At 44.4% G+C, this 23165-nt stretch overlaps 1 protein-coding gene across 3 annotated transcripts in view; it reads left to right on the top strand.

Annotated features, from left to right (window-relative positions):
* The window catches only part of hip1 (huntingtin interacting protein 1), a 70723-nt gene that overhangs the window by 18887 nt on the left and 28671 nt on the right, over positions 1 to 23165 (top strand). For all 3 annotated transcript variants that reach the window (XM_056283143.1, XM_056283140.1, XM_056283141.1), the window contains exons 2-10: positions 12410 to 12473; positions 13239 to 13381; positions 13776 to 13832; positions 16629 to 16709; positions 17763 to 17839; positions 20138 to 20199; positions 21633 to 21773; positions 22085 to 22142; positions 22505 to 22580. In XM_056283143.1, coding sequence (XP_056139118.1) covers positions 12410 to 12473; positions 13239 to 13381; positions 13776 to 13832; positions 16629 to 16709; positions 17763 to 17839; positions 20138 to 20199; positions 21633 to 21773; positions 22085 to 22142; positions 22505 to 22580 — 759 coding nt within the window. The remainder of the gene's footprint in view (positions 1 to 12409; positions 12474 to 13238; positions 13382 to 13775; positions 13833 to 16628; positions 16710 to 17762; positions 17840 to 20137; positions 20200 to 21632; positions 21774 to 22084; positions 22143 to 22504; positions 22581 to 23165) is intronic.

The following is a 23165-nucleotide window of genomic DNA, read 5'->3' as shown; positions in this document are numbered from 1 at the left end:
TGATGTTGATCTTTGTTCAGATTTAGCCAACTCATTTTGGACTCCCCCTGGGCTACGCTCTCTGTATGTCCTCATTATGACTTCATTCTTACTTATGGATTTGTTTCCTCTAAGCAGCTATCATTTTTTTATGTAAGCTGGCCTGCATGGCCGTCCTGCAAGAAGCACATGGGCAATTGATGCATTGATACCAGTGAGCCGCCCCAGTCAATGCCAGGAGTCCCTTGCAGCTGGCACTCTCATTCTCAGCCCCACCACACAGTACAAAGTCTTACTGTGGGCTAATTGGGTCATCCATGTCTTGACAATGCTTGCACTAGGAGTCTTTCATTTGTCCCTTGATATTTTTTACGTGTATGTGTGTGTGTGTTAGTGAGAGAGAGCAATGCGAATCAGAAAACTGAATTTTATTGAGTTATTGAGTGAGTTGAATGAATGAGTTGAAAGTAAAATGCCAAAAAGAAGTCTGAGAAAGTTGCAATTGCTCTTCCGCATGATTGACATCCCAAGCAAGCAGCGCTAAAGTCCCTGACATATGAAAGTATTTATCGTGTGACTTTTCTTAATAAGCCAAGTCTCGTCTTCCCTGCAATAGATACTTTATTTGTGTCATTGTCCAGTTACTTTGGAATCTCCCATCACTTCCATCTCTATTGGTGATCTGTTCTGCAATTAAAGTAATTTGCATTTGACATAAAATGGACTCTTTGCAGTGATGTTACTATTCGGTGCTCTAGTCAGGAGGTTGGCACACAAATATATCTGTAATCGCTCTTATAAGTTGATCTGGATAAAAGCGTCTGCTAAATAAGACATTTCAAAGGTGTACCGATGATGCCAATTATTGGCTGGGAAACTCAGCAACGAAGAAACTTGGAGGAGGAAAGTTGTATAGCGGGGTCAGAGGTGCCACCTGGGCTGAATAGTGTAAAAAATAAGAGCGACCTTAAGTGAAGGCAAAGCGGGCCCCTGACAGCCCTTTTCCACCAAAGTAGCTCTGGTTCAGGCACCGGTTCCGTTCAGGATTCTGAGAACCTTGGTGTCGTGTGGCGAACGGGCCCCGCGTTTCGACCAGTTTTTAGCGGAACCGTTGTACGTCATCAACGGGGGACTTTGTGCGTTGAGCACCGGATGTAAGCTAGCAGTAATATGGCGTCATATTATTACGTCGTCCGGCTCCACTTTTGGACAACTCTCTTTTATCGTCTCGGTAGTCCTTCTTAAGTTTTTTTTTTTTTTAAGTTGTTGATAATTTGTTCTTGCGTTCGAGTGAACCCATTCTTGGCCATGTCTTCTACTAATTCGCCATACAGCTTACTCTTTCTTGTACTACCCTCTAGTTTTTCCTGAAACTCGGGAGATGCCCAGATAACAACCAAACACCGAGTTTCCTCAGCTGACCCCTGCGCACCCTTGTTATCTGCCGATTCCGCCATTATCTGTCGTCAGGTTCTCCTCTCTCCTTCCTCTGGAATGTCACGCGCCCATTGGTGTCGTCACGGCTCGCGCTGAAAAACCTGCTATTTTGTTGGTGCCGGTTCGGAACCAACTTTTCGGGTTCGCAACCGATTTATTTTTGCTCGAAATGCTCTGAACCGTTCAAAAAAGGGTTTGCGAACCGGCACCGAACCCGTTCCCTGTTGGTGGAAAAGGGTTAGGGTTAGGGTTAGGGCCATCAGTCGATGCATGGTGTTGATTCTGAGTGCGACCGACGGTACAAGCGATCCTTTCACGTTACAGGGAGTCACGTGATTCAGTTTCTATCGAAAATATCGTTTAATGCGGCTTGAAATTTCTAGTGGTAGTAAAATACCAAAGGAAAAGCCTGAAATCAGGGACATAACAGCGCTACATAACCAGGCTTGTATGCTCCTTAGATTAGCTTTGTTGTTTGCAACATGAACATGACTGCATCAGTCATGTGGCAACACACACTGACAGGCAAAATGTTGTCCACTGATGTGACAGGACAGATGTTGTTCCAGCCTCCGTCTACACATGTTTAGTGACAGGCATGATCAGTCAGTCATCTTTTGAACATCTAGTGTTGTTTTGTTATCTGCAGAATTACAAGAGAAGTGCAGAGCCCTCGGTGTTGTGGCATTGAAAGCCATGGAACAGCACATGGAGACACCAGTCAGTTCTGCTTTCCTGTCCATTGTCCTCTTTTCCTGCTCCCTTTTCTCCTCCTCCTACTGCTGTAGTGAATTCGCAGTCATGATGCCACCAGACACTCATTCAACAAACTGATTTGTCAACACAAAATGTGCATTTCTAGCCTTTCTTCAGCTAGCGATAATATGCCACCCGAATCACATAGAAATGGAAAAACACTTGACTAAACAACTGGCACTGTTTAGCCAAGTGTTTGTGTGTGTGTGTGTGTGTGTGTGTGTGTGTGTGTGTGTGTGTGTGTGTGTGTGTGTGTTTTAGTGTGTGTTAAAGGGAAAGTGGAGGTTCTAGTGAGGATTAGTTTTCCATGATTAGACCGCATTTTTGTGTATTGGTACTAATTATAGCAATTATCAGAGTGTGGAGGACAGGTGTCCATAAAGATCCCTTACAGTTAGACATCCTCTACTTTATGCATGGACCAAGATTATTGGTTTCCTGTGGCACTTCCTATGGATCTTGGTTCTTGATTAGATCTGGTTCTAAAGGTTTCATTCTTTAAGATTACATTTCTTTGGTATTTGTCTTCAATGTGTTTTCATGATGTGTAATCTGTGTGCTCATTACTTAGTCTTGGTTCTCTACTACATCTCTCTTTATTTTGCATTTATGCATATTGAGGCAAGATAACATCTACACTACATAGATCACAATGCAGGCCTGACCATTTCCATATCTTCTTTTTAAGATCCAATAGCAATGTAAGTAAAATGCAGTTTCTGCAGGTATAGCGCTATCAGTTAATTTGATGCAGCGTGAATGAATTATAAAAGCTGCATATCTTATTATCTCTTTGTTAATTCGGTTTCAGGACCCAGGACGGCCTTCATTTAGCCATCTTGAAAACATATCAACATTGGATGAATGGCATAAATTGTCCAAGCTATACAATAACAAAAAATGTCTTGCCCTTTTGGCCCCTTATATGGAAACAAATGTCCATGATGCAGGGTGGAGGAGCTCTGGGGGAATGGGGATTGTAGCCTTCTAAGTGCCGTGTTGAGCAAGTAAGTGTGTCAACCAGGTGCAGACGTCCTCCTCCACAGATTTGACAAAACAGACTTGCAAGATTGGACCGGTCCCTAAGATTGTGTCTACACTGTACCATCGGCAGTGAGTTTCCAAAGTTGTTTACTCCTCTTTCCCCACTGGCCCCTACCCCAACCCAGCCCCCACTGTTCTCCCCTCCTGTCATGCTCCTCCCCCTGTAGAGGTACCCTCCGATGATTTATCATGGTCGACTTCCAGTCATGGCAGCACACATACTGGGAGAGGAGGAACAGGCTAAAAGACATATGCAGGAAGGGAGATTATGAAAAACACCTCCTGTCCTCTCCTGACCGCGGCCATCACACTCACGGTTCACTAGAGCTGTAAATTATTGATGAAAAAGGGAGTATTGGAGTTTGTTTTTTTGTTTTTTTTTGTTCTCCCTGAATATTGTATTGGCCGCAATCACTACTTCCTGCATAACTTTTGGGCTTCGTACAAATGATAGTTGTTTGAGTATCATATGTAGAACATGATTTTCAGGTCAGATGGTGTGCTAGAATATCTTGTTAAAAGGGCCGTCTGAAACAACTTTGACTCTCAAAATAATGCAGCTCTTTGTGATTTGGGGCAATGTTGCGGGATCTTTTTTTAAATCAAGTGCCTTTCACACATAGTTTCCGGTAAATTACGGGGATAACCTTTCAGCCACCACTAGCGATTTTCATTATTCACACATACAGTGCATCCGGAAAGTATTCACACCCCTTCACTTTCCCCACATTTTGTTATGTTACAGTCTTATTCCAAAATAGATTAAATTCCTTTTTTCCCCCATCAATTACACACAATACCCCATAATGACAAAGTGAAAAAGGTTTTGTAGAAATTTTTGCAAATGTATTAAAAATAAAAAAACTGAAATATTGCATGTATATAAGTATTCACACCCTTTGCTATGACACTCAAAATTGAGCTCAGGTTCATCCTGTTTCCACTGATCATCCTTGAGATGTTTCTACATCTTGACTGGAGTCCACCCGCAGTAAATTCAATTGATTGGACATGATTTGGAAAGGCACACACCTGTCTATATAAGGTCCCACTGTTGACAGTGCATGTCAGAGCAGAAACCAAGCCATGAAGTCAAAGGAATTGTCTGTGGACCTCCGAGACAGGATTGTATCGAGGCACAGATCTGGGGAAGAGTACAACAAAATTTCTACAGCTTTGATGGTCCCGAAGAGCACAGCGGTCTCCATCATTCGTAAATGGAAGACGTTTGGATCCACCAGGACTCATCCTAGAGCTGGCCGCCCAGCCAAACTGAGCAATCGGGGGAGAAGGGCCTTGGTCAGGGAGGTGACCAAGAACCCGATGGTCACTCTGACAGAGCTCCAGCGTTCCTCTGTGGAGATGGGAGAACCTTCCAGAAGGACAACCATCTCTGCAGCACTCCACCAATCAGGCCTTTATGGTAGAGTGGCCAGACGGAAGCCTCTGCTCAGTAAAAGGCACATGACAGCCCGCTTGGAGTTTGCCAGAAAGCTCCTAAAGGACTCTCAGACCATGGCAAACAAAACTCTCTGGTCTGATGAAACCAAGATTGAACTCTTTGGCCTGAATGCCAAACGTTACGTCTGGAGGAAACCAGGCACCTCTCATCACCTTGCTAATACCATCCCTACAGTGAAGCATGGTGGCGGCAGCATCATGCTGTGGGGATGTTTTTCAGCGGCAGGAACTGGGAGACTAGTCAGGATCGAGGGAAAGATGAATGGAGCAAAGTACAGAGAGATCCTTGATGAAAACCTGCTCCAGAGTGCTCAGGACCTCAGACTGGGGCGAAGGTTTACCTTTCAACACGACAACGACCCTAAGCACACAGCCAAGACAACGAAGGAGTGGCTTCAGGACAAGTCTGTGAATGTCCTTGAGTGGCCCAGCCAGAGCCCAGACTTGAACCCCATTGAACATCTCTGGAAAGACCTGAAAATAGCTGTGCAGCGACGCTCCCCATCTAACCTTACAGAGCTCGAGAGGATCTGCAGAAAAGAATGGGAGAAACACCCCAAATATAGGTGTGCCAAGCTTGTAGCTTCATGCCCAAGAAGACTTGAGGCTGTAATCGCTGCCAAGGGTGCCTCAACCAAGTACTGAGTAAAGGGTGTGAATACTTATGTACATGCAATATTTCACTTTTTTATTTTTAATAAATTTGCAAAAATTTCTACAAAACCTTTTTCGCTTTGTCATTATGGGGTATTGTGTGTAGATTGATGAGGGAAAAAAGGTATTTAATCCACTTTGGGATAAGGCTGTAACATAAAATGTGGGGAAAGTGAAGGGGTGTGAATACTTTCCGGATGCACTGTAGTTACAGTCAGGAACATTTCCGTCTTGCGCTTTTTCATACAAGGGACAGCCCAGAAGATGGCGGTAATGCAAAACCTTTGGATGCCAACCGCCATAAAACTCAACAGAAGAAGAAGAAGAAGAAGAAGAAGAAGAAGAAGAAGAAGAAGAAGAAGAAGAAGGAAAAAGTAGAAGGGCAAGGTCGGGTGTACGTAATTAACCCGGCGGATGGCAATTCGAATTATTTTTAGCAATTTTAGCCTTTGTGCAGACTGAGAGGAGCGCCCTTATTTCAGAATTTGTCCAATTTCCAGCCATTCTTGGAACTTATACTGCAGTTATCAAATCCCCCGCGAAACAAGGCAACCGTCGCAGCTTCCGATACATCAACGTGGGTCGTGATTGGTTTGCTCGCTTCACGCGAAAGCGCGTTTCGTCAGATGGGCGTAACCCTTTACGTGCGCGTCCCTGCAACGTTAACTTGTCATTCATAGCCGGCATTTTTATTATTATTACTAGAAGAACCCCGCTACAATGTAGCGGTTTGGTTATCCACCCGTCTAAATCTCCCTCCTCTTCATCCTGCCAGCTAACCGCCTTCCCCCCCGCCCCTAACCCCCCCCCACTCCAACTCCCTCCCCCCAAATGCTCAGAATCATCTGAAATGCCGAGAAAAGTGGTTTTTAGCCATTTTTAGAAAAAGCATATTTTGCATAATTATGCATAATTATTATAATTATATTTTAAGGTTCTTCTATTTTTCTGGTCCTCTCTGGAACAATACCTACCACCTCCAAAAAAAATAGGACCATAAGTGCATTTTTGCAAAAATGCATATATTTTGCATAATGCCAAAACATTTCTAAGTCCCAGAACATTTTTTTATATAGGTGAAAAAATCAAAGATGCTCTGAATCATCTGAAATGCTGAGAAAAGTGGTTTTTAGCCATTTTTAGAAAAATGCATATTTTGCACATTTACTCATAATTATGCATAATTTTAATTTTCTGGGATTTTTCCCTTACTCTCTGAGACAATACCTACCACCTCCAAAAAGAATCAGGATCATAAGTGCTTTAATTTTCGGTCCCGCTATCTACACTAACTAACACACACACACACACACACACACTAACACCAGGCACACACACATTCCGAAAATATATGAGTAGATTATTATTATTTTCCCTGAATTTTATGTCGTGGAATAGGGGCGGCACGGTGGCCTCACAGCAAGAAGGCCCTGGGTTCGAACCCGGGGTTGTCCAACTTTAGGGGGGGTCGTCACAGGTCGTCCTGTGTGGGGAGTTTGCATGTTTTCTCCTTTCTGCGTGGGTTTCCTACGGGTGCTCCGGTTTCCTCCTGCCACAGTGCAAAGACATGTAGGTCAGGTGAATCAGCCGTACTAAACTGCCCTTATAGGTGTGTGTGTGTGTGTGTGTGTGTGTGTGTGTGTGTGTGTGTGTGTGTGTGTGTGTGTGTGTGTGTGTGTGTGTGTGTGTGTGTGTGTTTGTGTTTTTTTCCCGGCCCTGTGATGGACTGGCGGCCGGTCTAGGGTGTCTCCCCGCCTGCCGCCCAATGACTGCTGGGATAGGCTCCGGCATTCCCGCGACCCTGAGTAAGGATAATCAGTTTGGATAAGGAATGAATGATACATGGTCTTGAGGTGTGAAATTGGCAGTACAGATTTCCCTGAATATCGATCCCCGCTCCTATTCACACACGACCCCATTTTAAGGGAAAGACTGCATGTGCGAAAGGCACAATACTTTTGCAGCCCTTCTGACTGCCCTGCAACGTGCCACTTTTGACCCCTATCACCTTGCTAAGGCCGAAGGAACAACGAGGACCACAACAGAAACAAATTCAGGACTTCATTTTGATATAAAAAAAACTTTGCTACACTTGCATGCTTGACATTTTTTTAATTGATCAAATATCTAAAATGAAGTGGTTTGGGTGTGAATGTGGGTTTTATCTTACAGATATTTGTCATATTTGAAATAACCATCCATACCTTCAACAACCACTACACTCAGTAATGCTTTGCGATTGTCATCACTTTTATCAAATACTGCTACCACTGCTGGTTTGATGAACGGTAATAATGTATATGTTTACAATGTAACAGTGTAATGTAATAACACCAATACTTTTTCCTCACTTATGAATTAAATACTGTAGCGAATTCAGGGGGCGGTCTGGGAGACCGTCGCCACAGCCGGGACGCGAACCCGTGTCTCCCACTCCGCAAGCGACAACGTTAACCAGTCGACTAAAGCAGTGGTTCACAACCTTTTTGGGGTCCTGGACCCCCTGCGTATTTTTGATCTACCCTGAGGACCCCTCCACCTGATCTTGGGGGAGGGGGGGGTTGCAATTTGATAGAAACAGTAGAAACTGCATTTTAAATTGCATTATAGCATTTATTCACTCTTTGGGGTAAAAATAAGAGCTTTCAGTTGTAACTTAGATATAGTTAACAAAACAGAATTCTTACGCAGTAACTTTCAGATATATGTAACAAAACAGAATATGTATTCAGTAACTTTCAGATATATGTAACAACAGAATTTTTATGCAGTAACTTTTAACAATGCAAACGGGAGTGAGATCTCTTATTAAAATACAATAAATTACACTTGCGAAACAGATGTAATTAGAGAAAAAAGTCATGTTACCCTTTATAGTTTAGGTAGATAAAGGTCTCAGTCACATTTGAGTAAAATAATCCTATTTCTATAAATGTCATAGGATCTTTTTTTTAAAGATATTTTATTTTCACGGACCCCTTGCAATTACACCACGGGCCACTAGGGGTCCGCGGACCCCCGGTTGAGAAACACTGGACTAAAGGGTCCGACCCGTCAGTCAGCGGCCAACGTGTCTACTAATCCATGCACGTTACAATACCATGGGCATTGCTTTTTTAGAATAGTTGTTATAAATGTAAAATACTACCAACTCGACTCAAAGGCAGCTGAAATTGTTATCTCCGCAATGCGGTAGCCTGCAAGGGAGTGTGTGTGTGTGTGTGTTTGTGTGTGGCTAATCTCGCAAACTACTGGACCTATCAGCTCAATTATAATATTTGTGCACAGTTATGACTGCAGGATCAATAACCTGCCATGGTTGCGTTGATTCCGAACCTTTGAAAAACGTCTGTTCTCGCCATCGCTGCTCCCTCTCGGCGTTCACGCTCTAGCTCGCTCGCCCGCCCGCCCACCGCCGCTTCCGCCGTGCGCGCGAGCGGCTCACCCCTACGGCTGGGTCAGATCCGGCGGCGACGGTGTCAGAACCAAAAACACTATAACGTTTGTGCGAGGGTCCGCCAATAAGTCTGCGCATCCACCGTGACAGGTAAAACGTTTTCATTAGGTCAATTTTTTTAGCTTGAGCGCTACATGTTACATTTTTTTCCATATTTCCCCTTCGACCGACTTGGGCGCTGCGCAAAAGGCGGGAAAAACACTGGTTTTTCTGCCCGCGTGTGCGTGTGTGTGTATTTCCCGTCTCCCGGTAGGCAAAACAACAAGTCTGAACACCAGAGAAGGTAAGATACGTAGGCCGGGTGGAGATCTGCACCCTACTTTCTGATTTTGATATACTTCACTCGTCCCCGTAGGGAAATTACCGCTCTGCGTTTAAGCCAGCCTAGCTGTGTAGCCTAGCCGTGTAGCTTAGCCGTGTAGCCTAGCCGTGTATCCTAGCTGTGTAGCTAGGAGCAGCGGGCAGCCGCCGTGCAGCGCCCGGGGACCAGCTCCAGTTCGTCTTGCCATGCCTCGGTCAGGGGCTCAGGCAGGAGTATTCCCCCTAACACGCATGTCTTTTTGGTGGTGCGGGCAACCGGAGCACCCTGTGAAAACCCACCGCAGACACAAGGAGAACATACAAACTCCACACAGGACGACCCGGATGACCCCAAGGTTGGACAACCGAGTGCACGCCTCTGGTTGCTAGTGATTTCAGTGCACTTCCTCCATGAAGTTGTCCGGCTGGACGACGCTGTGATTTCAGCTGAAGAAGGAGGGGATATGACCAAGGGCAGACTTTTTTGATTCCACAGTAAAGCTCAGACGACTAACAGGTACCTTCCTGGTCACCTTCATGTGTAATTAGGCTGAAGTCACGTGGTCTCTGTTTACAGTCCTAATATCATCTCTGATCCTTTCTATTTAAGATTTTGTCCTTCAGAAATGAAAAAAAAAATTATGACTCAGAAATTGTTTTCATGTGCAGATGAAAAGTTGTGGTGTATTTTTAGTATCTTGAGTTCATATGCTTAAGCTGACTCTGGGCCCAGGTCTTCAGGGCAGCCCTAGACATTTAATTGGACCCTTACTTACTGCTGTGAGTTCTCAGATTTGAACCCCCCCCCCCCTTTCAAGTCCACTCATAGAGTGGTAGAGAATTCCCTGTTTAATTAGAGATAAACCCAAGATGACTTGGTTCTGGTTTTGTTTTGGTGCAAAACAAAAGACTGATACCGATATCAACTTTGGTACCTCGATCTCGGTACCACGGTAAATCAGTGTCAAAGGTATTTAACAAAACTGAATGTAAATTTAATGTTTTTTCAAAAATATCTGTAATGTTGTTTATCATTACACACCGTAAAGGTACAATCTGCAGTTGATGTACACACTAGCTGTCTGCCCCACTTGTGCCATTGTTTTGGTCTGACTTGATACACGTTCGCTTTATTAGCTGCAAATGAGAAAACCAGCCAGTGCCACATGGTTTTCACGTTTGAGACTTTTCAGTCACCGTCATTTCTCAAACACATTTAGCAATGTCAACTCGATGGCAAGGTGCCATGTTTCCTGTTGTCAGTAGAGCGCTCATGTTGTTGTAGTCCTCCACAGATTCATGGTGAAGATTGTCATAATGAATTGTACCTTTCAGTCTTCATCATACCCCCCCCCCCATTTTTTTCTCCCCAATTGTACCCGGCCAATTACCTCACTCTTCCATGCCATCCCAATCTCTGCTGCACCCCCTCTGCCGATCTGGGGAGGGCTGCAGACTTCCACATGCCTCCTCCGATACATGTGGAGTCGCCAGCTGCTTCTTTTCACCCGACAGTGAGGAGTTTCACCAGGGGGACGTAGTGCGTGGGAGGATCACGCTATTCCCCCCAGTTCCCCCTCCCCACGAACAGGACACATACCCACATCCGGCTTCCCACCCGCAGACACGTTCAATTGTGTATGTAGGGATGCCCGAACAAGCCAGAGGTAACACGGGGATTCGAACTGGCGATCCGTGTGTTGGTAGGCAATGGAATAGAGCACTACGCTACCCGGACGACCCCATCATCTCTTTTTTTTTAACATTTATACTAAGGCTGCAAGGTTATATGTATCCGTGAAGTCCAGTTGCACTTGATTCAATTCCTTTGGATAACTATGACCTGGATGAATGAGAACATTCACAGACAAGAAGGCTGCAAGGGTATAATGAGTTTTGTGAGAATCTGATTTCTGTGGATGGGGAAAGAAAGTAAACCAATTAAAATGACATGTCATAAACGTTGCCATTGAAATTATGAATGATACTGTTGTCTTTATCTATGTGGGATATTTGCAAGCAGGCAAATATATGACTTGCTTACTTAGCCCTCACTGGGCTAAGTCTACTCTACCTCAAGCAGCTAAACGAAATATGAAAAGGAGTTCTTCTATGCTCTTCTGTGTTTGAGATAAAATACACACATTTATAAAATAACTATGGGCACTAGCTGTAATCCATCTTTGCGAGCCATTTATCCTGTGACTAGATCGTGTGTTGCTATACATATGAACTTTTCACCTAAATATTGCTTGGGTTTTAGTTTTGTGTTAAGGCCTACATGTTTTTCACCCCAAACCTGCTCACTGGGCAGTTTGTATTGGCGTGTTTGCATTTGGTTTGCAGCCTGCTAACTAGTTTGTATAATGTAGTCGGGGTAAAGCGGTCTGAAATAACTTGCACGTGTGAGATCTTTGTGAACCGTAGCAGTGCACTTGTTAAAGCATTGAAATACCTCAATCTACACTTGTCATGTCTGTGTCTGTTATTACCACTCCTGTTGGGCTTAAACTTCCTTGAATAGATCAGGTTGGTTGTGGGAGAGATGCTTTGCTAGATTCGACATGTTGAAGCAAATCTTGGAACATCTTTTACCAATGGGAGCTGTGATATAGGCACTTTTGTCATTGTCATTCGTAGGCAATGTGTGTCTCACTAACTTCTGTCTTCCTCCATGAGGATAGTGAGGTATGCTGACTGCTCTCTCACTTGCAATTCCACACACAGACACTCACTCGGACCACTACACAGGCTACACCGACATTCCCTTCTCAAAGGCACAGTCTTTGTATTCTGATGGATGGCAGTCATTTTGCTGCAGTAGAAGGCAATAAGAGACGTGTTTTCATCAGATATCAATGACACTGTTTAGTAATGGTTTAAAATTTTTGTGCCAGTACATCGTGCAACCCTATTTTGCACTGCAGCTGGAGTTGGCTGACAGATGTGTTGTTGTGGGTATGTGTTGTTTGCTAAAGGCATTGTTTGTTAAGTCTCTCTGGGACTGTAGAATGGCCCACAACTAAACAAGATAAGAACCCAGGCCGGTTAGCTGCTGCCTTGAATACCAATCTTTTAAGGGACCTGCTAAAAATGGATCATTCCTCTGTCATGAAAGTGTTGCTACTTCTCACTCACTAGGTGAATGGAAAATCAAGATCAACGTCCTAAAACCTGGTGCGTTTTTTAAAACTGAACACTTGGAAGATTTTTTTGGGGGGGGGGCAGGGGGTACTCTACAAAGGGTGTGAAAATGCTTTCAGCTGTTGATTTGTATTTCCTCTTTCTCTCCTTCTCTTTCTCTCCTTGTCCTGGTCACAGGCTGTCAGCATCAATAAGGCCATCAACACACAGGAAGTCGCTGTCAAAGAGAAGCATGCTCGGAATATCCTCTTGTACTGGGTGGGCTGCGTGTGTTTGTGGAACAGAGGCATAGGACTTGCACAGTAAATTAAATGCATCAGAACCTCCGATGGAGGCTGGTTCTGATGAAGACTGTTTTGTCGAAACATTAACCGAGCTGAAATAAACCTGTTTTGGAGAATTTAATTTGGTGTGTGAGTTCTATTTCTCTGATCAGTTTTGATTTCTTTTACTCTGCATCTGAAGAAGTTTTTTTTTTTTTTGGTGTGCGTGCATCTTTGGGACATTATTTGTGTTCGTGAGCATATATTTTTGAGTGCTGGCAAGAGCAGAACCTTGATAATATATGAGCTTATATTTTCAAGGTTCTGTTCTTGTGAGTCGCAGTTTGTTCATTGATATGCTCATGTGTATGCTGTAGCTCTTACTCCTTCCTTCCTTACTTGAGGGGACAAGTTTGTGCAACATCAAAGCAGTGCATGCAGTGTGACCCTGTACTCTATGCATGGCCGTGCTGCAGAGCCAATTAAGTCATGGGAAGCAAACATGAAACATTCCAGACAGTTGGGGAGAAAGTAGTGCTGTTAGCCTATTCGTCCACATTCAAAGTGTTTATAATATAAAGAACACAAAATGATAATGAAAATGGTAGTTTCCCGTTGGAACAGAATGCAAGACTGTCAAGACTGACTTCTTCATATGAATGAGAAAGGGAAAATGGGGAAAGAAAGAACTGTTGCTCATAAGAACGCACGGTGGTTCAATGATCCTTAGCAGTCTCTATCACCTTGCATCCTGGGAACCCACCATGAGAAAGGCGCGCACACCTTCTGGGCAGCGGTTAACCGGCTGCCTCTCTCCAGCAACGCAGTGCTCTGCTGGAAGTTCTGCCACGTCTTCCACAAGCTACTGCGAGATGGACATCCAAATGTATGTATAGACTCTATTTTAAGTTTTTCTCTGGTTTAATAATTACTACTCGCCTAATAATAATCATCATAATTTCAATTATAAAAGAATGGATGTCGCTAATGTCAGAGTCTCCTATCTTACATGTTATTCTGTAACACCATACCATCATTGGGATAACCCCACTATTCTTAGACCTTATATGAGTCATATAGGTGGGGAGGGGGCTTCTGCAATGACTCGTAATGTACATAGTCATCTTCACAAACCATCACTTAACATTTTTGTTTACCAATTACAATGCATTCAAAATTATACCTTAGAGAAACATCTGCCTTTATTTCTGTCCCAGTTCACTGTTTCTAATTGTTTTCTGTCTCTTTTTACCTCTCTGTTTTCCATGATCTTCCCCTAGGTGATAAAGGATTCCATGAGGAACAAGGCTGACTTGACTGATATGAGCAGGATGTGGGTAAGCGAGGGAATGGACAAAAATCAACAAGGCTGGTTCCGACTAATATCCCTTTAACAAGGGAAATGACGCAGTCATCAATGGTTGACATTTTGCCATGAGGTGTTAACCCCAGGAACTGTCAAAGATAGCATAGGGCATAATGCTTCTGTTATCTGCCAGTCCATCCATCCATACGCCTGTGTCCAGTTAGCCTGTGTGGTGACAGAGGGCCAGACTACTGTGTAAAATTAATGCATATGATAAGGGATTACAATCCCTGACCCACCAGCGACACATGCTGTGGGTGACAGACAGCAACAAATGGTAATCCACTATCATGAATCTGGTGTGAGGTTTTTCCAACTCCCACCTAACCTCCCTTTTTGGCTGGACAGCCCTGCAAACGCGAATGTCCCTGACTGATTGACTAAGTGGCCATGTTGAGAGTGACTGACTGAGTGATCAGTTTGACACAATTGGGCTGCTGCATCAGGTGACCAACAACGTCACTGAAGTTACATGATTGGTTTGGCTGAGTGCTGAGGGCCTTAGAGGGAGAGCGCACAGTTTAAGCACCCCAAATAACAATCACTCTGACAAAACACTCACTTGCAAATTCACAAAAGGATTGTGCGGTTTTTGCGGCCACTAAACCTGTACAAATAAGACAAAAAGAATCCAAAGCACTTGCAAACAAAAAGCATCTTGGTGCTCCGGTGCCATTTGCACATATTTAAATTAGACAATATGCATACATTTGGCGCAAAATTGGCCCCTTTCTATGCAAATGAGCCTCATTGTCAAAAAAAGTTAAATTCTCAAACACCAGCGCCAATTGCCACACGTGGTTAGAGTCAAGTCAATTTTATTTGTATAGCCCAATAGCGTCTTCAGAGAGATGGTGGTAACTGACGCCCAGACTTTCCACTGATCATGGCGGCAGTGACTGTAGCCAGGCGAAGGCATCATGCCCGGCGTGCTCATGAGCAGCTGTAGCACAGGAGGATATCACTTATATTGATTTAACTGAGACCAAAATCATTGGCAGATACAGGTTGCCAGGTCAAACAAGTCTTGCTCTACTTGATGACATCAAGGATGAAACAGCCTACCTGCTGTCTTCTTGGTGCAAAGCCACTATTTATACTGTGCCTCATGATAACTGCAGTCAGGACATGTTCTCGCTGTAAAATCAGTAGTGTAAAATCTTTTGTGAAACGGACCTTGAGATGGGGCAGACAGCGGTTGCAAATGACGCACAATTCATGGTAGTATCAGCAGTCGCAATCCATTCTGTGTGAATTCGCCTGTCAATGCATAGTGAGTCTTAGAGAAATGAGAGGTCTCCGCAGATAGAAACAGATGAAAGGAGGGGGCAGTTAAGAGATAATTAGAACAGTTATAATTACAATTAAATCAAATTTTCTTTCAAATCAAACATCCCAAAATATGAGTGGAAATTATTGTTCTTGCAACTGCATTTATAACTCTTTTTTTTTCATACTCACACGTCATGTGATGTGCTACTTTAGTACACTTTCACAACAGATATTACTGGCACCACTACAGAAAATTGAAGATGAGCGTTTAAAGCAGTACGAAACACTTAAATGTGTGTTTTGAGCTGTAAACTAAGTGATATGATTGAGCGGTGATGAAACACGTCAATGCTGGTGTTAATATTGACATCTACTACAACTATTTGTCACAACGGGAGCAGGAAAGGAGGACTCAAATGCACGACTCTCAGTTCCACGTTTCCAAAACTCATGGGCTTACTTCTTAGACAGGCAAGTATGGTACACAGGTGGTCAGTCAGAGGGAATGAACAACACGAGTGTGTAAGACAGAGACAAAGTCAGACGTTCAGACCAGGTGTCCAGAAGACTAGAAGGCTATCACAGAAATACAAACGGCCAGTACGCTTGTAACAAAAGGCTAAGTACACAAAAGGAGGGAGGATAATTACACAGGTGAATAACACAGGTGAATGACATTGGGGGATAATGATGAAGGCATGACAAAAAAAAAAGATTGTCATGACAAAACATACATAATTCATTGTGTAGACCTGTAAAGGCCACGTTCCTTTTAGATAATAAATCTGAACTCTTCAGTCGTGTGTATAGGTAATATGAGCTTGGGTTGAGGCTCTGCTTTTACTTAGTATACTTAAAATCAACCTATTCCTGGATGTACCCACTTAGCAGTTTTTGGTTACTATTTTTTACATTTTTCTGTTTTTTTGCTGATGTCACTAGATGAGGCGGGAAACAGGAAGCATGGTTCCTGTGACAAAGGCTGTGGCCTTGCCTTCCTGTTGTTAGATCACTACCCCTTACAGATATGAGGACAAAGGAAATGAGAAGCAATTGGCCACATAGCTGGACTATTCAACTTACACACACTTATACCAAAGACATGTAGCCAAAGTACCTGGAAAAACTTCTCCTCTAATCTTCCGTAAAGATCTGTGAGCAGTACAAAGAGAGCAGAGGGAAAAATATTTTTGCTGTTACAGTTAATGTGGTAATGTTGCTTTGGTGTCAGTCGTTTTTTCACACCCCTTGCACATTCTCTCCATGTACTGGCCTCAGCCAAAGTGTCGCAATGAGTTGCTTAAGATACCTAATGAGTTGCCTCCTCAACATTTTATGTATCCAGCCAGCCAACTTGCAAGCTTCCCGGGAGGAGGAAAAAAATGTTTTGCTTTTGATCATATCTCTACCCCCTTTCTTTTCACATCTCTTTTTCCCCTCTATTTCTCCTCCTCTTTCATCTTGAATTTCAGCTTGCTTTTTCTCTCTCCCTCAGGGTCACCTGAGTGAAGGTTATGGGAAGTTGTGCAGCATCTACCTCAAACTGCTCATCACCAAAATGGAGTTTCACATCAAAGTGAGTCTGCCTGGCCTATAAAACCCTGCGCCTGTCTCCCTCATTGCTCATTATCTCTGACTAGGGCTATCATTTTACTGCCACTGTGTCTCTCTGGGGGGGCTGCCTTCATAGAAAATGCTTGCTTTAAGACTAACGGTCTTTCATCAATCTGCAATATAGAGGCAGTCGGGCAGGCTTGCTGGTGAGAGCCTAGACAGTAGTGTTGGTTCCATTACAAGATGTTGTGGTTGTTTGTTTCTCTATTAATAATTGGTGGTCAATGCTTAGCCCATGATGAAGGTGCACCCGAGTGTCATCTTGGGGTTTAGACTCCCAATCCTAAAATGGCAGCAGTCAAAGGACTGCTATTATGCAACAAAAGCAGTGGTCACAGTCACATTTGTGTCCCCATCCAATGGTTCTTATTAACACCCTGTCATGTATGGTTCATCTATAAACAACTTGCATCAGTTCACAAAGGCAACAGCTTACTGCTCAATGCAGAGTTGTAAAACTATTACCAACACAGGAATCGCCGGTTCAAATCCTCGTGTTACCTCCGACTTGGTCAGGCATCCCATAATTGGCTGTGTCTGCAGGTGGGAAGCCGGATGTGGGTACGTGTCCTGGTCGCTGCACTAGTGCCTCCTTCAGTTGGTCGGGGCGCCTGTTCAGGGGGGAGGAGGAACTGGGGGGGAATAGCGTGATCCTCCCATGTGCTACGTCCCCCTGGCGAAACTCCTCACTGTCAGGTGAAAAGAAATGGCTGGCGACTCCACATGTATCGGAGGAGACACGTGGTAGTCTGCAGCCCTCCCTGGATCGGCAGAGGGGGTGGAGCAGCGACCGGGATGGCTCGGAAGAGTGGGGTAATTGGCTGGATACAACTGGGGAGAAAAGGAGGGGGGGATTCCAAAAAAAAAGAGATGTAAAACTATTGTTGTCTTGTATCATCACACACATCATGTGATTGAGACGTTATTGCCCTTACAATTTCAGTTGATATCAAAACCTCTATACTCAGTTATCTGAGTACAACCTGTCCAGTACTCATGTTGTCCCCTCTTGCAGAACCCCCGCTTCCCAGGCAATCTCCAGATGTCAAACAGACAGCTTGATGAAGCTGGAGAGAACGACGTCAACAACTTGTGAGTATGGTTTTCTATTGTGTTGCTATTTGTTATAGTTGTTACTAGTAAACGTGATTCCAGGCATGCCCCATGTAATCCAGGTACTTATGAGTCTCGCTGTTATTCATGGCTCTGTTAGCGAATGTGTCAATTGAAATTAGATTAGATGCCTACTGACTGCCTGTCATTGTTCACCAGGGCCTGCCTTCTAAGAGACATGAGACCACTATTTAGTCCTGATCAAGTTTTACGAAGGTCATGTGGTTAAACTCATCAGCACTCTTCTTCATGACAGCTTTGGCCTGGGCCCTTCAGTTGACTTCCCGTTTTCCAATGATTTGAACAGGAACAGGAAGCAGGAAAACACTAGTCCTCCATGGGGGAGATTTCCTGCATGTCTTAAAAGCATGAAGAAATTAATTCTTAGTATTTTTTCTAAGCAGGCTCTTTTTATCATAAGTTGTAGTGGTGTCTTGTTTAGTGCTGTAATGGTTTTGTCAGTTTCACTGGGCATAGTGGTTGTGTCAGGAAAGGCATCCGATGTAAAATTTTGCCAAATCAGTATGCGGCTTGACGAGACTATACCAGATCGGTTAAGGCCCAGGTTGACAACGGCCACCATTGGTGCTGTGCCATCACAGGGTGCCGATGGAAACTATAAAATCCGCTCTGGCGACCCCTGAGAAACAGGGAATAAACTGAAAGAAGAAGAAGAAGGTTGAGCATAGTTAACTATGTAGATTCGTCAGTTTTGCACGCTCATAACTAGAAGATTGCAGATCTCCATCAGGTGTAGCTCCCCATCTCCAGTGCTCAGACTTAGGCGACAAACTCAGCTGAAGAGTTCCCACTCAGTTGCGGTATAAAACAGGTTTTTCAAAGGTTTTGAATCATCGCAACCACGAGAGGTCCTTGATCATATAGTCGTAAGTGTGCACAAATATTATTAGGCTGACAAGCCCAGTGGTATGTGTGATTAGCAGTGGACAGAGACACACACATGGACAGAAAAACCAGTGTTTTTCCTGCCATTATAAGACTTGCGCAGCACGCAATTCAGTTGAATGGGAAGTAGTGGGGGGGGGGGGTTAATATGCAGCTTTCAAGCTAAAAAAGTCTACCCAATAAAAATGTTTTGCCTGTGGGTGGATGCACAGCCTCCTAGGCGGGCCCTCGCACAAATTATACAGCTTTATTAAATTATGAAAATAATGACAGAGTTCGGTTTAGACCAAAATGGTCCCATAGCAAACTTTTGGTTTTTGGAAAGTGCAGCTTAATATTAGACTTGGTAGTATTTGTGCAAGGGTTTGCCTAGGAGGCTGCATTTGAATTTATCTGTCCATGAATTTGTGGACTGACTTCTATGATTAGTTATGACATTGGGGGAACTGTACATAGGCCTGCTGATAGTTAAGGTTTTCCAGGACATTCTTAGTTTGCCCATTACAGGTATGCTACAGGGATTTGTGAGGTCTGTACTCTCAAATATATAACAAATGTATCTGGTGATAGCCACATTAAAGTATGTAATAAGGTTCTGTATTTGTATACGAAATGTGCTTTGGTTATTAGAATGTATTCAAATCAAAATCAAACCTCTTTATCGACTTCAAAATGATTAGTTTTATATTTATAACAGATAAATTCAATGCAAAGTAATTGTTAGGCCTCTTGTTTTTATATTTTTTTCCTTTTTTGGAATTTTCCTCCTTTTTCTCCCCAATTATATCTGGCAAATTACTCCACTCTTTCCGAGCTGTTCCGGTCGCTGCTCCACCCCCGCTGCCGATCCGGGGAGGGCTGCAGACTACCACATGCCTTCTCCGATACATGTGGCGTCACTAGCCACTTCTTTTCACCTGACAGTGAGGAGTTTCACCAGGGGGACGTAGCGCGTGGGAGGATCACGTTATCCCCCCCCCCTCTGAACAGGCGCCCCTGACCGACCAGAGGAGGCGCTAGTGAAGCGACCAGGACACATACCCACATCCGGCTTCCCACCCGCAGACACGGCCAGTTGTGTCTGTAGGGACGCCTGACAAGCCGGAGGCAACACGGGGATTCGAACCAGCGATCCCTGTGTTGGTAGGCAATAGAATAGACTGCTACGCTACCTGGACACCCAGGCCTCTTATTTGCTGTAGCCTTGGTGTAGCTGTATCTTTGTGTGTGTGTGTGTGTGTGTGTGTGTGTGTGTGTGTGTGTGTGAGTAAATGGCATTCTGTAGACTTCATATGTTTGTGGGCCTCTGTTCTTTCTCTCCTCTTTGTGTCTTGCCTATCTCTACCCTCTTCCCCCCTCTCTCTCCTCTAGCTTCCAGCTGACGGTGGAGATGTTTGACTACCTGGAGTGTGAGCTCAACCTCTTTCTGGGTGGTAAGCTATTCTTGTCTGTTCTGTCTGTTCCTCCTTGCTAGCCAGGCTTATCTAAGGCAGGGCATGACATAATGCAGCCACGCACAAAGATAGACGTACACACGCACAAACACACACGTACACACACAGATAGATGCATACACACATGACGAACATGCGTACAGTCGTACCCGCAGATGTTCACCCTCACTGATTAATAGGTGGGGGTGAATCACACTAAAATATACACTTCCACTGAACGACAAGGTTGCCAGAAAGAGCCTACAGTCCCACAGGTGTAATCAGTGTGGCTCCATAGCAGCGAGGCTGTTAGTTGTGTACTGTAGTTGTATTCCTGACCACATTAGTCATCCTGGGTCAGTGTTTTTTAAACTGGGCACCGGACTAAAAATAGTATGCAGGGACATGAGCAGGCGTACAAGAAGGCAAGAAACAAGTAATGCCTCATTAGAAAGGCATTGGGAGTTAAATGCCCTAAATCTGAATCTGATGTCCTGCTTGTGGGAAAAGCACAAATTTCCACTGTGTGTGTGTGTGTCTGTGTGTGTGTGTGTGTGTGTGTGTGTGTGTGTGTGTGTGTGTGTGTGTGTGTGTGTGTGTGTGTGTGTGTGTGTGTTGTCCTCCCAGCCCCACCCCATAATCTTGATCCCAATGACAACACTGTCCTCGCTTACTCAGCTGCATAGGGCAGAGACAGACAGCCTATAGATGTCAGTAGCGATGGGGGTGATGGACTTCCCCCCTGTCAGTTCCTTTTCATTGGTGTTCAGCATGAAGGAGGAAACTCCCATCTTTGTTTTTGTTTTTCTAAGTTCAGTACTGTCTGTGATCTGATATCTCACTCCATGCAGAAAACATTCCCCATAAATTCAAGCCAAGTGAATCTATACTGGCCAAGTGAAAGTCTGGCCAAACATTGCAGCCAGTGGCCATGGCCCTACCTCCCTCTCCCCCTCTTTAAAATCTAACTGGTGTATTTTAGAAGCACTGCGTCACTCAGAGGCCTGGACGAAACCGTGTGAATGTGTGCGTGTGTGTGTTCATCTGTGTGTGTGCGTGGTGTGTGAAGTACTACAGGAAACCACACCTCGGTAAAGTGAACAGAAACTCAGGGCCTGGTACTGGGGATAGAGAAAGTGAGGCAGAAAAAAAAGTTGTAATAATGAAAGAAGAAAGGGTAACCAAGGAGTTTGCGTTACTACTGACCAGTACAGTACAGTACAATATATATAAGTTGTGTGTCTTTATATCTGTCAGTTTTTATGCGTTATTGCTGTATTTTACGTATATCTGTGTTGCTTTCTGCCGTAATAATCAAATTTGTGTGTTTTTGTATGTAATAATCGTATGCATGCTTACCCTGATTGCACATGTTTTGTCTTTTTCGTAATGATCCCTTGTGCATATGTTTGCCTGTCATCCCGCCCCCACAGTGTTCAGCTCTCTGGACATGTCTAGGTCCGTGTCGGTGACTGCAGCAGGCCAGTGTCGCTTGGCCCCTCTCATCCAAGTCATCTTGGACTGCAGCCATCTGTATGACTACACTGTCAAGCTGCTGTTTAAACTCCACTCCTGTGAGTAGTGCAGGCCTCTGTTGGCCAAACAGTAAAACAACAGCCTTAAGTAAAAGTGTCATTCCTACAGCAGGTGTCAAGTTTGAAATACTCTCAGTTCAGATGTTTGCACGGTAACAGCTTTTCTGTGACTATTCACGCACATTTTGACCTATTTTCCGATATGCAAAAACACTCAGCCTTGTTTAGAAGTTTTTAAATATAGACTCAACACCTCAATTCCTTGAAACAAATCTGCGCTCTTTAACACTGCATTTAACTTGTGTGTGCATGTGTGTGTGTACGTGACTGTGTTTGCTGTGTGCTTGCAGGCCTTCCAGCAGACACTCTCCAGGGTCATAGAGACCGTTTCCAGGAACAGTTTAAGAAGTAAGTTCTCCCGCAGTGTGTCATGCAGAGTAAGAAAGATAGGCAGTCGTAACTCCAGTACATTTTCTAACCCCGCTGAACTGCCCCTGAACCGGAGCACCAAGCTCTTAGTGCCAATGAATTTGCCATGTCATAGTCTGCTCGGCTCCACTTTGTACGTCCATCTCTCATGCCCATTTTCTCTCCCTCTTGGCCTCTGTCTGCTTCTCTGCTCATTTTAATCTGTGTGCCCTTGCTTCTATTGCGTGTGCGCTCTCTCCAACCTATTCCATATAGTACTCTCCTGCTGTCGCTGTCTCACCTATGGCCACTGTCTCACACAGCTATTCGCTCTCACTCTCTCACTTGCTCTTTGTTTTCAGATTGAAGAGCCTGTTCTATCGCTCCAGCAACTTGCAGTACTTCAAGAGGTTGATTCAGATCCCACAGTTACCTGAGGTGAGAGCTCCTCTTCCTCAAGCTTTGACTTGACAACTGCATCTACTGTCTTGAGATTAGCCACCTGATTTGGCCCCGAGGGCTTTCTAAAGGAATAAATTAAAATTTTTCCTGATTTTGGGGCATCCAGGTAGCATAGCGGTCTGTTCCATTGCCTGCCAACACAGGAATCGACGGTTTGAATCCCCGTGTGCCCCTCCGGCTTGGTTGGGTGTCCTTTCAGACACAATTGGTTGTGTCTGTGGGCAGGAAGCTGGATGTGGGTATGTGTCCTAGTCGCTGCACTAGCGCCTCCTCTGGTCAGTTGGGATGCCTGTCCAAGGGGGAGGGGGAATAGCGTGATCCTTCCACGTTCTACGTCCCCCTGGTGAAACTCCGCACTGTCAGGTGAAAAGAAGCGGCTGGTGACTCCACATGTATCGGAGGAAACGTGGTAGTCTGCTGCCTTCCCCTGATCTGCAGAGGGGGTGGAGCAGTGACCGGGATGGCTTGAAGAGCAGGGTGATTGGCCAAGTACAATTGGGGAGAAAAAAATAGGGGAGGGTTGATTTCCCAATTTTATCTCAGGTCTATTTCCCCTCAGGC

This window comes from Lampris incognitus, chromosome 7, assembly GCF_029633865.1.
Source record: "Lampris incognitus isolate fLamInc1 chromosome 7, fLamInc1.hap2, whole genome shotgun sequence".
Taxonomy (NCBI): Eukaryota; Metazoa; Chordata; class Actinopteri; order Lampriformes; family Lampridae; genus Lampris; species Lampris incognitus.
This window is presented reverse-complemented; position numbering and strand designations above follow the sequence as displayed.